At 39.9% G+C, this 15,526-nt stretch overlaps 1 protein-coding gene across 1 annotated transcript in view; it reads left to right on the top strand.

Moving 5' to 3' along the window:
• The window catches only part of LOC131676224 (protein timeless homolog), a 229,351-nt gene extending 220,312 nt beyond the window's left edge, over positions 1-9,039 (top strand). Inside the window, exons 14-15 of the mRNA XM_058955348.1 lie at positions 7,044-7,771; positions 8,130-9,039. Coding sequence (XP_058811331.1) covers positions 7,044-7,771; positions 8,130-8,942 — 1,541 coding nt within the window. The 3' untranslated portion in view covers positions 8,943-9,039. The remainder of the gene's footprint in view (positions 1-7,043; positions 7,772-8,129) is intronic.
• The last annotated feature ends 6,487 nt before the right edge of the window (positions 9,040-15,526 follow it).

The raw sequence follows: 15,526 nt of genomic DNA, 5'->3' as shown, positions 1-15,526 counted from the left end.
TTGATAAAATAATTTTGACGGTTTATCGTCCAAGAAGTATTTATGGTGAATTTTCTCAGGTTAATATTCATGACTACAATAAAGTCTCAACATATTCGCTAAAAACACGAGCTCTAATACTATTTTCTGAAAAATTAATTCTGCATAATTTTAAAACTTCAAAAATTACGGTTTCGGAATTATGCCGTTTGGACAGTATGATCGATTTTCACCAAACCGAATTTCTGGCTACGCCGCTGATTTCAAGTAAGTAGAAACAAAGTCGTTCTACACTCGTTCAAAAGAAACTTCTTCGAATGCTGAATATCTATTATAACACATTGAAACCCCGATTTTATCAGACAAATATGAACATATGTTTGATGGGCTCTAGCAGACGAACAAGACTAAATACGAGTAAATCCTTTCTTGAGCATGTTTTCCTTATCATGAAGATATGCGAAAATAAAAAGTTCATCATAATCAGAAATAGTTATCAGACTACATCAAGGGACGAGAAGAATATTTTAACAGCTTCAGTTTATTATAAAGAAAAAAAATTGCCCGATTTAGTCAATGTCCCCATTTTGTCAGCCTAAGATACACCATGAGACTGATAAAAATGAGTCTTTTATCTTGTATGTATTATTCGCTGTGTTTCACATTAATAGGTACATTTCTTTTTTGGAGATTTTTTTTATTGCATCGAACTACAACAATTTTTAGGTAGTTCTCAAGGGGTTATTTCATAGACTTCTTCCAAAATTTGGCGAACCTATTCCAATTCGTATACCAATGAATTGGTATAATTAAGGGTTTATACGTTGCAGATAGAGAAAATACTAAAATTTTCAGCCTTTTTCCTACACAATATTACGAAAACTTATTAAACATTTTTTTCCGAATAAGTTTGCGAAAATTATAAACTGTTTGAAAAAATTCGATTTTTTTGGCTCAGTACAATATATAACCCCTTTAGGAAAATTCAGTTTTCCCACCACAATATAGATATTTTATTAACAGAGCATTAACAATAATTCGTTGGTATGTCTATTTTTTGGGCCATTTTTTCGCTTTCCCATTGATTTGGTTTGGGATTTCTAGCACTGATGTTGTCCTATGCTGATTTGAGCGATTCTCTGAGTCCTGCCACTATCCCATGTAGTATGTGTTATCAAAAATATCGCGAAGCATCAAGTTCTAAATGTTCTCAAACGATATAATATCCGAAGAGTGATAAGAGTTATAAGAAATGTCTCATCACACTGTTAGGTGGATTAAACACGTTTTTCTATCATCTATTCGTTTATACAACACGAGACGCAGAGCATCACATTGTCATTTTTCTTCAGTTTTTCGATTGATCGATATGGTACCACCGAAGTGCTTCACGGTTATAGTAGTAGCTGACCTAAATTTCACAGATCTCTCGTGTTAATTTAAAAGAAGCATTTTTTCAGGTACTTTACTTCTACAACTTTGTATCAACAGTTTTGTTTGTAAACAAAGCCTGGCTTTTTACCACAGCCCTGATTGTTCTAAATATCTTCCAACGCAACTACCGATCGTAGGTGCTACTACACAGTCTGTCTCATCTAAACGACAGTTCTCCATTCACGAAACGTTTTGAGCCAGACTCACATGGTAGATTCTGCGAATTTCAACGATTTCGCGATTTGTGAATATGACTACGTTGAATTTGCAACTTGGTGTCCACAATGAATTTTTTACATTCGGTTTCCATGAGACACATTTTTTCATATGGGAGATCGGGGCTAGTTGGCGGTGTTTTCAGTTTTCATTTTTTACCGCTTTGATTTTGATAGATCTTGCAAAATAGAACACGTTGCATGAAAGGGTAGACTGTTGGCAACATTTCTGAATTTTATTAAATTGTTTGATACGTTGTCTTCATTTCTAGAGACAAAAATATGTGACGCGGAAAAGCCGCCAACTTACCCCAGCCTCGGGGTAAGTTGGCGGTATGTATGGGGTAAGTTGGCGGAGTGCCAGAAAATAAGCAATCCAATGGAAATACAATTACATAAGTGGGCCATAGGAATAGGTATTCGACACTTTTCATTATATTTCAATCTTAATACCGCGCCATTTTGACTTCGACGCGTACTCCATATTCAAAAGCAAATTTTCGAAATTCTTCAGGCGATTGGCTGAAATAATTGTCCCCTGCGTTGACAAGAGACACAAGAAAAAGTTTCTCTTACTTTGGAGTGAATTCCAGAAATAAAAATATATGATGACTATTTTTGCACTATAAATAGTACCGCCAACTTGCCCCGTGTGCGTTACCGCCAACTTACCCCAACCGCATATTTTATAAAAAAGGATTTAAAAAATTACTTTTGGGTATGAATATGTATAACTGAAAGCTCTTTTCACGCACTATCGAAAAGTATAATCTTTCGGGGAATAGATTGAAAACCACCTTAAATAACACAAAATGTTTAAAATTCAGAAAATTTACAGAGTTTGCTCAAAAACACAAAACATAATGTTTCACAACAAAAACACATTGGATAATGCGTTTCACATTACTTGAGGTACACAACGAGAGACAGCGCTTTATGTCTAGTAGAAACGGAGAAAAGGGGGTTCCGCCAACTTACCCCAACCGCCAACTAGCCCCGGGCTCCCCTATTTTACGCATTGGAAGAGGGGTGCTTTCCAAACAAACTAGTGTCAAAATATGTTAGAGTCGACCACTAGAGAAATAAAAAACTTGATATTTTATTTTATGCAGGTACATAACTATAGGTATTAGTGGGAAAAAGTCGAGTGAGTGCTTTTGAGTTGCATCAATGGCACGAAACCTTTTCTACGCACAACAAAGCAATGCAATCTGACGGCATCATGCTTACGGAGTGAGCCTATGTGATTCATTTTTTTCTGCCGCGAGGAAAGCATCATTACACTGCACAATTGCTGCTTTCAGGTTAACAGCAATGAGATATGTCGGGACCAGCAAAAATACACCGATTGTGCTTGCTCAAAACCAACCATCACCACTTTAACAGAATGGAGTAGTGCTCAAGTGTTCGTAGATTTTCTGAGAATGCATACCATGTACAATTCTGTGTAACATTTATCATTGTCACGGGAATAAGCTTCTGCCGGCGAAACGAATTTAGCGAAATTTCAGGCGGACAAAGAGCTGACGCCCTTGCCATGTTCGCTACGTTTAAACAATAATATGTATGTCACGGAATAGTCTTTCACTGCACTTTACAAGTACTTGTGCTTGTTTTTTTGTAACATCTTCATTCTCCTGGCTCATGTTAGGTATTCCTTTACCATAATCAGAAATGATCGCTGAGTTGATAAATTATCTAAAATAGACTAGTCAATTTAACACTTGCTGAGGCTTCACGAAAAAAAATGCAAAAGCTGTTCAAGGCGGTAAAAATACTTTATTCCGGAAGAATCTCCCTCAACTAAAGTGTCAAAGAAATTTTCATCGTCGAAACTATTTTAAATGATTTGTTCTTGAAAGGAATTATCAAGTATTTCCTGCAACCCTCGAGTCCTTTTTTGAACATAATGCAAACTACCTATTATAAAACGTTCATTTCAAATTGCCTAAGACTTCGCAACAAATAAATGAATTTCTTCAAATTTCATAATCACAAAAAAACAGGATATTACAATGTCATTGTGCAATTACATTCTTTCCAATCTTTCCAATAATTGCTAAATTATAACTAACACTGATATTAAAGCTAACTGGACAAAGAATTGATGAACAATCACTTGGTAACGCTACGGGACAAGCTCAAGTCAAAAACATAAGAGCAAAGATAGAATAGACGACACATACAGGCAAATGGATCATTAAAGCCGTAATTGGTTCAGGTGAGAGGAATGCGGAAGAAGGTATTATATCGAAGGGTGCGACAACGGATATCGAAATTTAACATCTGCAGAAGATCAGAACAATCGATACGTGACTGCAGTAGACCTGCGATGAACGTTGCTTTTGAAACATCTCGACGAACACACAGGAGATCTAGGTCAATAAGCTTACAGTGATCCTGGTAGCTCGGGAGGTTTAACGGCTCCCTCCGTGGGAGACGACGAAGGGCGAACCTGACAAATTTACGTTGGATAGATTCGATGTGTTGGATATCGTTTTGATATTACAATGTGAATATTTTTTTTTTCATTCGAATGTTCGCGCATTTTTTTTTAAATTTGATTGTTCTGCAGTAGATTTGTATACACACATCGACAGGTATCGCAGGAAATATTTATTCCTTAAAGAAACTTAGTTTCCAACGGCGGCCTATTAAATGAAAGTATTCTTGCTATTCGTTAGTTGGTTGCTGTTCTCAATAAATTAAGTTTTTTTTAGTAATTGAATAATTGAGTGGTAGTTTTCTCTTAACTCGAATGTTCGCGACCAAACCTTCTAGAGGACCTCCATAATGTGTCAAAACGATGTACAGTATCAGCAACAATAACCGAAATATGTTTTGCCAGTACTCAGTAAATAAGGACCTAATCGTTTAACAGTGAGTTTCCCCCACTTGCGTCTGAGTTGCTCACCATATGTGAATAAGACACACATACACGCAATTGCCTCTGTGCAATGATATGTGTATCAATTCGATGCGCTATACAGTAATAATAAGGATATATGTATACGTAATGTGACTATGTGCTCGAGATTATTCGAGAATCGCCTAACCAGCACAACCAGACATGGATTAGATTTCATTGATACGACTATTGGCGATATAAATACAACAGGCCTCTTTGAATGAATGTGAAGCTATTGATTTCATTAATTTAATGGTTTTTTTTGTTTTCGTTATTTCTTTGACTTCGCTGATTTCATTTTTTCATTAATTTCAATTGAAACATTTCGACATTGACGTCAATTTATTTGCTCTGGACAATTTAGCCGAATCAAATATAGCTACATTTCTCGGTTTCATGCAATTATTCGCCAAGACAAGGTAGCGGTTTTTAGTTTGGTGTACGCCATCTTGGTTTTCAGCATTGAAACAAACATCAATTGTTGAACTGTTAACAACTGCTCAGAACCAGCCATTTCGATATTTCCCCATCGACTCTCAACAACTACAGTCGTGATTCGTTGATTGGGCCACACCTCTGTCCAACTAACGAATTTGATTCGTTAATTGGACCGACTGACAGATGTCAAAAACTCTCCAAAGGAGACGTTAGTAGTATAATTGCATCTGTTCACATATCTAATAATTGTCAGATTGATTGTCAAAGTAAATTTGACATAAGATTTTGACATTCAGATGCTTTTTAGTTGGACAATGGTCCAACTAGCGGAGGTCCAACTAAAAAGCGGTCCAGTTAAAAAGTGTCCAACCAGCGCATCACGACTGTAATTGAACTCAATTCAGTTGTCTATTCGGCAGCACTGCATACGAATTTACTGCTTCTTCTTTTAACCGCAGCACCGTGTATAGAAAAAAAACAGGTTCGGTTTTCTAAAGCCGAACCGAAACCGCTGCTAAGAATACATCAACACAAGTAGAAACTCGTGCACACATGTAAAGGGTGCTGAGTGACTCGGTTTGGTTTTAAAAACTGAGACCCGGTGGAGGTTTTCACTTCGTTTACCGTGTGAACGAAATCAAAACCGAATACGATGTGTATCACTCGTTTACACGTGTTGAGATTTTGACAACCATACCGGTGAATATACGTACCGGTTGGTTTTCTTACCCACCTCTGGCTTTCTGTACTTTGATGTATTTCAGTAAGGTGTGCATCTTGGCTAGTTTGCTGTCTTTTGGCATGATGTGCGTCTTGCATCAAAATAAATAAATAATTACATTTTTTCATGTTGAAGTATGGAGAAGTGGAATCCGTCTCTAACGACACTCGGAGAATCCTTTCCCTTGGCATTTTCAACGGTGATCAGGTGGTGCGAATGCGACAAACTCTCACATACCAGTTCTGTAAACAAATGGCACACTACAGTAAGCCATGCGCCAAAACAACTAATGAAAATTCATCTACTACAACCAACACCATCAAACAGATGTGAACATCTGCTTGTACATCACAGACAGTCTTCAGACAGACCATATTCTGCAGACAAACCATATTCGAAGTTAAGGTCAAAATAAATAAATGACAAATTTAAACAAATAAGAATAATCCTTGAAAGGACAGTCCCTCGTGATAAATCTAGGAAACATCGTTGATGAGGCGAAACGCTTTGCTCGAAATGGTTCTTGCTTTTCTACCGGCTTTCTATATGATTTCTGCCAGTCCAGATCCCGGAAATTCTGCGAGATATTATTATTCGCTGCCCAAAACCTGAAGAAAATTCTGCCACGCATGTTCGGGTGGGATGTAAAGTCAGGTTGATCACACCATTAAAACATTGCTCAGTTATCTTCATTTTTGTGATACAACTACAACTCATCTGCTGATGGTATGACCTTCGATGCGGCCAGTTTGGTAACAGACAATTAAATTACAAACATTTTGAATCGAATAGTAATGAGAACTTAGGTATATAATTATTTCATTTTGCATTTTGGTGGCAGTGTCTTTGGTTTTCGGGGCGAGCATAGCGTAGTGGTAAATCGATTGCCTTGTTCGCAGCTCACCTGCGTTCGATTCCCAATCCCGCACATAGGGTTAGAGATTTTTCTAACGAGATTTCTGCAACCCGAAAAGAAACAAAAAAAATCCGCTGAAATATTTAGTTGATTAGAATCCTTTAGAAAATCTACTATCGGAATATACAGAAACACAAACCAAAATGTAGTAGATTTTTACTGATTGTTCGTAGAGTGCCATAACCATAAAGCATAGGTCGTATCCTGACAAATTAAACTTTCAAAATGCAAACTCCGTTTTTTTGTATTTATTGCTAGAGAAATAATTCGTTTTTGGTAATCGAAACCACAAGAGCTTAAGCTTTCCTGGATATTTTGAATCACAGCCTAATACATACATGCCCATTGATACAAATGTGATACATACTCAGATTTTTTAGTAGCTTCAATATTGATATTAACAAATCGAAATTTAAAATTTCTTCTCAACAGACGTAATCGACTGGATACAAGATAATTTAATCGACAAAAGCCGAACGCGCCGTGCAATCATTAAGAAGCTGAAGGAACTAGGACTGATATTCAAAGCACCTACAAAAAGGAGTAATGCAGCCGCTGTCAACAAACATCTCTGGAACCAGGAACAGGATGATAAGTTGAGACAGTTGTACGAGGAACATAGGCAAAATGAGCATGTGCTCTCTATCATTACCGAGGAGTTTGAAGGAGTGCGGTCAAAACAAGCTATCGTCAAACGAATGATAACCATTGGATTGATTGCGGATAAATCTGAGGTGAAGCCTCCGAAAAAATCTAGATCGAAGAAGGCTAACCATGAGGGATCCAGTAATGATGAATCGGCAATGGAATCAGAAAGTGATCGTGATGAAGACATACCAACGAAGCCTTCTAAGACTGGCAAGGCTTTGCAGTCGAACCACAAGGCGATGGGAAAACAAAAACGTTTACCAGAGAAGGTTTCATTATGCACTAAGCGTATACGTTCAATATTGGCAGAAGTTGAGGAATCTATGAAGGAGGCTATTGAGTGGTTAGCCGAATCTTTTTCCGAAGCTTGTGACGACTACGAGGAATCCTCCGAAGATCCCGATGACGGAGTCCCGCTTGTTCCTATTATGCAATCGCAGAGAGAAGCACTGGAAAATACTCAATTCAAGGATTTGTTGATGCAACTGGGTGTAACAGCACCAACCGATAATGTAAGATTTGATTAATTATTTAAGTTTTTTCTAACTGTACTGAACTGACCATAATCGCAGGTCAGTCCCATGTTCTATGGGGTTCCCTATCTACATGGGACTGACTTGCGATTATAGACAGTCAACACAATACCAAACATTGTTTTCATCTATGACTAGTTCGGCAAATATTGACATGTATTTACATATTTTCCTTTTCAAACTAACCAGCGAATTCAAGCCAATAAATAACTAATTTTGTAAATCAATTACTAATTTGGAAATCAGTTTAAATCGATTGCTAACAGCTGCTCTTCACTCAATCTCATATTTTATTCATAATACTGTAAGTTTATTCGTTGTCTTCGTCTGATTTCAGGAAGCATACTGGCGTATCCCCGTTACCATGAATCTCGCCGACCTTCAATTGCGCGTAAAACTACTCAACGGAGAATATCAACAGCAGGAGGAAGACGATATTGTGGAAGAACCGTTAGCCATTGAAAACGACGGTTTTCTAGTTGACGGTGGTGAGGAAGAGGAATCCGAACTGACGGAAAATATCTTTAGCGCGTGGCGAAACAAGACCAACGTGCTGTACAGTAAAAGCGATGACGAGAATGAGGTACGTGAGCCACTGAAGCAAAAATCCAGTAAAAAGCCCGACCAAAAACCAAAGGAACGGAAGAAGAATAACAACAAAGATAAGAAAAAGACTGCCAATAACAAATTCAAGCTGAATGACTTAGCGATAGAAAGTGGTGACGAGAGTGACGGTGGAATCGTTGCTGAATTGAACGATGAAGAGAGAGAAAATCTGGAAGATTTTCCCAGTCACCGCTCGCTGCTGGTTTCTGACGAGGAAAATGATGATGACGCTGCTGTCTTCAGTGATGCTGCTGTTGGAGCGTTTGTCACAAATGATAAAAAGGCAAAATCGAACACTAAGATGCGAAGAATCCAAAAATATTCTGATTCCGAGCCGGAATCAGATAGTGAACAGGTACGATTGGTTGTCTCCGATGATGATGAGGAGGAGGAACGTATTTACGATGGAGGCACTGGAGTAGCAACAGTAGCCACCAAACGTGGCCGATCTGAAAGTTCCGAAAAATCTGACGAAAATAACGAGGTACAGAAGAAAGCTAAACACCGTCGCCGTGCTGTGATTAGTGATGACGAGGACGATTGAGCAAGTTAGCGATAGTACCGTACAGGTGCTCATTTTTTATTTTTTTGAATTTTTATTACCATGTTAAGTTTTAAATAAATGTGATCAACATATGGTACTTTTATTTCTTATTGATTTTACATCGCCAAAATTTTTTCCGGTAATTAAATTATGTATAATGAACGAAACTAATCAAAATATTCTGCATTTAGGTGACTAATTGTTTGTTTGATCTGAAGATTGATATGACTATACTGCCGTGATACGCATAACAGTCCCACCTGCATAGGAAACCCATAGCAAATGGGACTGTTATGCGGATCACGGCAGTATACTGACAGTCACTTTCGGTGAGGTGACACAAATCTCACGTGACTAAGGCGATCGGAAATTTTCAAGTCACCTAACTTAAAGTGAAAGGTAAGTCACCGAATTGACAAAATTTGTCACATTAATCGACTTCGGAAATATGGAAAGTGACTCTAATCAGGTGGCTTTTGGAATAAGAAAAACGATCCGAATGAGGTCAGGTGATCGATAATTTTAATTTCAATTGATTTTATTTTTTACATTTCAACAGTTTTGAATAAGTAATTTTTTATTTGCAATCAAAATGAAAAGAATTTTGTTCAATGTGATGAGTACGAGTAAGGGCCGATTTCTTCACCCTCGCATAACACTTAAACCAGGTTTAAATGTACTTGTAAACCTCGTTTTAAAGGAAAGCGAGGGTGAAGAAATCGACCCTAAGTAAACTACCGATAACAATAATTGAAACAAATCTGTTGGAAATTTATAACGAAGTATAAGTTTCGGCAATTTTATTAACTACCAAAAATGAATTACGGTATTTATTTAGTGACTTAGGTTTATGACATATTTTTGAAATTGAATATATATAGAACAATGTGCTGCTCAGCGATATTTGATTAATGTTTGTATAAGAGGGAATGTGTTAATTGTTCGGATGTTGTTCTAATTATTATTCTGATCTACGATACCAACCATAAAAACAATAATTAAATAGGGGACCAGGTGCTATTTCAGATCCCCTTGATTTCTCAGACAATCGTAAAACTTTCTGACTGTCGTACATATTTGTGGATGCGCCATTCTGAAGCATTAATTTTGACAGATGAATCTCATTCTGCAGTGTTTTTAGAATGGAGATACATATAACTTGTTTCCTTTTTTTTTCAAACCTTCAAAACAAAAATCATTCCGTGATTAAAGTAACAAATAAAAGTGAAGAAAATTCAAGGGAATTTTTTTTGAAAGCTTGTGGCTCCTATTTTATAGCATGATTTTTGTTTGGATGAAAGCATTTATATTTTCAAGGCGCTCACCACTTTTGTGTGAAATTAGCGTACGGGACTATTCGGACTCCCTATTCCATCTACCGTGCGAAATTTCGTGAGAAATTCCATCCGAAATTCCGCGCGAAATTCCGTGTGAAGTTCCGTCCGAAATTCCGCGCGAAATCCCGTGTGAAGTTCCGTCCGAAATTCCGTGTTGAATTCCGTGTGAAATTCCGTGCGAGATTCCGAGCGAAATTCCATGAGAAATTCCGTGCGAAATTTCGTGCGAGATTCCGTGCGAAATTCCGCGCAAGATTCCGTGCGGAATTCCGCGCGAAGTTTTGTGCGAAATTCCACGCGAAATTTCGTGCGAGATTCTATGCAAAATTCCATGCGAAATTCCGTGCGAAATTCCGTATGAAATTCAGTGCAAAATTCCGTGCGAGATTCCGTGCGAAATTCCGTGCAAAATTTCGTGCAAAATTTCGCGCGAAATTCCGTGCGAAATTTCGTGCGAAATTGCGTGCGAACTTCCGTTCCGCGAAATTCCGTGCGACATTCCGTGTGAAATTCCGCGCGAGATTCCATGCGAAATTCCGTATGAAATTTCGTGCGAAATTCCGTGCGAACTTCCGTTCTGCGAAATTCCGTGCGACATTCCGTGTGAAATTCCGCTCGAGATTCCATGCCAAATTCCGTAGGAAATTCCGTGCGAAATTCCGTGTTTAACTCGGTGTGAAATTCCGTGCGAGATTCCGTACGAAATTTCGTGCGAAATTTCGTGCGAAATCCCGTGCGAAATTTCGTGTGAAATTCCGTGCGAAATTCCGGGCGAAATTCCGTTCGAAATCCCGTGCGAGATTCTGTTCGAAATCCCGTGCAAAATTTCGTGCGAAATTCCGTACGAAATTCCGTGCGAAATTCCGCGCGAAATTCCGTCCGAAATTCCGTGCGAAATTTCGTGTGAAATCCCGCGCGAAATTTCGTGCAAAATTTCGTGTGAAATTCCGTGCGAAATTACGTGTGAAATTCCGTGTGAAATTGCGTGCGAAATTCCGTGCGAAATTTCGTGTGAAATTCCGTGCGAAATTGCCCGCGAAATTTTGCACGAAATTCCGCGCGAAACTTCGTGCGAAATTCATTGTGAAATTCCGTGTGAAGATCCGTTCGAAATTTCGTGTGATTCCGTGCAAAATTCCGTGCGATTTTCGTACGAAATTTCATGCGAGATTCCGTGCGAAATTGCGCGCGAACTTTCGTGCGAAATTCCGTGCGAAATTCCGTCCGAGATTCCGTGCGAAATTTCGTGTGAAATTCCGTGCGAATTACGTGTGAAATTCCGTGTGAAATTCCGTGCGAAATTTCGTGCTAAATTTAATGGAAAGTTCCGTGCGAAACTCCGCGCGAAATTCCATGCGAAATTCCGTGCGATATTCCGTGCGATATTCCGGAATCTCGCACGGAATTTCACACCGATTCGTGCGCAATTCTGTGCGAAATCCCGCGCGAAATTTCGTGCAAAATTTCGTGTGAAATTCCGTGCGAAATTTCGTGCTAAATTTAATGGAAAGTTCCGTGCGAAACTCCGCGCGAAATTCCATGCGAAATTCCATGCGAAATTCCGTGCGAAATTCCGCGCGAAAATCCGCGCGAAATTCCGTGCGAGATTCCGTGTGAAATTCCGCGCGAAATTTCGTGTGAAATTCCGTGTGAAATTCCGTGTGAAATTCCGTGCGAAATTCCGTGCAAAATCCCGCTCGAAATTCCGTGTGAAATTCCGTGCGAAATTCCGTGTGAAATTGCGTGCGAAATTTCGTGTGAAGTTCCGTGCGAGATTCTGCGCAAGATTCCGTGCGAGATTCCGTGTGAAATTCCGCGCGAAATTTCGTGTGAAATTCCGTGCGAAATCCCGCTCGAAATTTCGTGTGAAATTCCGTGCGAAATTCCGTGTGAGATTCCGTGCGAAATTCCGTGCAAAATTTCGTGCAAAATTTCGCGCGAAATTCCGTGCGAAATTTCGTGCGAAATTGCGTGCGAACTTCCGTTCCGCGAAATTCCGTGCGACATTCCGTGTGAAATTCCGCGCGAGATTCCATGCGAAATTCCGTATGAAATTTCGTGCGAAATTCCGTGCGAACTTCCGTTCTGCGAAATTCCGTGCGACATTCCGTGTGAAATTCCGCTCGAGATTCCATGCCAAATTCCGTAGGAAATTCCGTGCGAAATTCCGCGTTTAACTCGGTGTGAAATTCCGTGCGAGATTCCGTACGAAATTTCGTGCGAAATTTCGTGCGAAATCCCGTGCGAAATTTCGTGTGAAATTCCGTGCGAAATTCCGGGCGAAATTCCGTTCGAAATCCCGTGCGAGATTCTGTTCGAAATCTCGTGCGAAATTTCGTGCGAAATTCCGTGCGAAATTCCGCGCGAAATTCCGTCCGAAATTCCGTGCGAAATTTCGTGTGAAATTCCGTGCGAATTCCGAGCGAATTACGTGCGAAATTCCGTACGAAATTATGTGCGAAATTCCGTGTGAAATTCCGCGCGAGATTCCATGCGAAATTCCGTATGAAATTTCGTGCGAAATTCCGTGCGAACTTCCGTTCTGCGAAATTCCGTGCGACATTCCGTGTGAAATTCCGCTCGAGATTCCATGCCAAATTCCGTAGGAAATTCCGTGCGAAATTCCGCGTTTAACTCGGTGTGAAATCCCGTGCGAGATTCCGTACGAAATTTCGTGCGAAATTTCGTGCGAAATCCCGTGCGAAATTTCGTGTGAAATTCCGTGCGAAATTCCGGGCGAAATTCCGTTCGAAATCCCGTGCGAGATTCTGTTCGAAATCCCGTGCGAAATTTCGTGCGAAATTCCGTGCGAAATTCCGCGCGAAATTCCGTCCGAAATTCCGTGCGAAATTTCGTGTGAAATTCCGTGCGAATTCCGAGCGAATTACGTGCGAAATTCCGTACGAAATTATGTGCGAAATTCCGCGCGAAATTCCGTGCGAAATCCCGCGCGAAATTTTGTGCGAAATCCCGCGCGAAATTTAGTGCAAAATTTCGTGTGAAATTCCGTGCGAAATTGCGTGTGAAATTCCGTGTGAAATTGCGTGCGAAATTCCGTGCGAAATTTCGTGTGAAATTCCGTGCGAAATCGCCCGCGAAATTTTGCACGAAATTCCGCGCGAAACTTCGTGCGAAATTCATTGTGAAATTCCGTGCGAAATTCCGTGTGAAGATCCGTTCGAAATTTCGTGTGATTCCGTGCAAAATTCCGTGCGATTTTCGTAAGAAATTTCATGCGAGATTCTGTGCGAAATTGCGCGCGAACTTTCGTGCGAAATTCCGTGCGAAATTCCGTCCGAGATTCCGTGCGAAATTTCGTGTGAAATTCCGTGCGAATTACGTGTAATTCCGTGTGAAATTCCGTGCGAAATTTCGTGCTAAATTTAATGGAAAGTTCCGTGCCAAACTCCGCGCGAAATTTCATGCGAAATTCCGTGCGATATTCCGTGCGATATTCCGGAATCTCGCACGGAATTTCACACCGATTCGTGCGCAATTCCGTGTGAATTTCGCACGGAATTTCGCGCGGAATTTCACACGGAATCTCACACGGAATTTCACACGGAATTTCGCACGGAATTTCGCACGGAATTTCGCACGGAATTTCGCGCGGAATTTCACACGGAATTTCGCACGGAATTTCGCACGGACTTTCGCACGGAATTTCGCGCGGAATTTTGCACAGAATCTCGCACGGAGTTTCGCACGGAATTTCACACGGAATTTCGCACGGAATTTCGCACGGAATTTCGCGTGGAATTTCACACGGAATCTCGCACGGAATTTCACACGGAATTTCGCACGGAATTTCGCACGGAATTTCGCACGGAATTTCGCGCGGAATTTCACACGGAATTTCGCATGAAATTTCGCACGGAAATTCGCGCGGAATTTCACACGGAATTTCGCACGGATTTTCGCACGGAATTTCGCGCGGAATTTCACACGGAATCTCGCACGGAATTTCACACGGAATCTCGCACGGAATTTCGCACGGAATTTCCCACGGAATTTCGCGCGGAATTTCACACGGAATTTCACACGGAATTTCGCACGGACTTTCGCACGGAATTTCACACGGAATCTCGCACGGAATTTCACACGGAATTTCGCACGGAATCTCGCAGGAAATTTCGCACGGAATCTTGCACGAAATTTCGCACAAAATTATAACAGTATTTCGCAAAGAATTTTTCACGAAATTTCACACGAAATTTCGCACGGAATCTTGCGCAGAATTTCGAACGAAATTTCTCACTGAATTTTGCACGGAATTTCGCGCGAAATTTCACACGGAATCTCGCACAATATTCGCACGGAATTTCGAACGGAATTTCGCGCGGATTTTCACGCGGAATTTCGCACGGAATATCGCACAGAATTTTGCGCGGAATTTCGCACGGAATTTCGCACGAAATTTCCCATTAAATTTAGCACTAAATTTCGCACGGAATCTCGCACGGAATTTCACACGAAATTTCGCACGGAATTCCGCACGCAATTTCGCATTTTAAGTTTTAAATAAATGTGATCAACATATGGTACTTTTATTTCTTATTGATTTTACATCGCCAACATTTTTTCCGGTAATTAAATTATGTATAATGAAGGAAACTAATCAAAATATTCTGCATTTAGGTGACTAATTGTTTGTTTGATCTGAAGATTGATATGGCTATACTGCCGTGATACGCATAACAGTCCCACCTGCATAGGAAACCCATAGCAAATGGGACTGTTATGCGGATCACGGCAGTATACTGACGGTCACTTTCGGTGAGGTGACACAAATCTCACGTGACTAAGGCGATCGGAAATTTTCAAGTCACCCAACTTAAAATGAAAGGGAAGTCACCGAATTGACAAAATTTGTCACATTAGTCGACTTCGGAAATATGGAAAGTGACTCTAATCAGGTGGCTTTTGGAATAAGAAAAACGATCCGAATGAGGTCAGGTGATCGATAATTTTAATTTCAATTGTTGATTTTATTTTTTTACATTTCAACAGTTTTGAATAAGTATTTTTTTATTTGCAATCAAAATGAAAAGAATTTTGTTCAATGTGATGAGTACGAGTAAGGGCCGATTTCTTCACCCTCGCATAACGCTTAAACCAGGTTTAAATGTACTGGTAAACCTCGTTTTAAAGGAAAGCGTGGGTGAAGAAATCGACCCTAAGTAAACTACCGATAACAATAATTGAAACAAATCTGTTGGAAATTTATAACGAAGAATAAGTTTCGGC

Source organism: Topomyia yanbarensis, chromosome 1 (assembly GCF_030247195.1).
Source record: "Topomyia yanbarensis strain Yona2022 chromosome 1, ASM3024719v1, whole genome shotgun sequence".
Taxonomy (NCBI): domain Eukaryota; kingdom Metazoa; phylum Arthropoda; class Insecta; order Diptera; family Culicidae; genus Topomyia; species Topomyia yanbarensis.
Note: the sequence above shows the minus strand (reverse complement) of the source record. Positions and strands in the feature narration are given on the sequence as shown.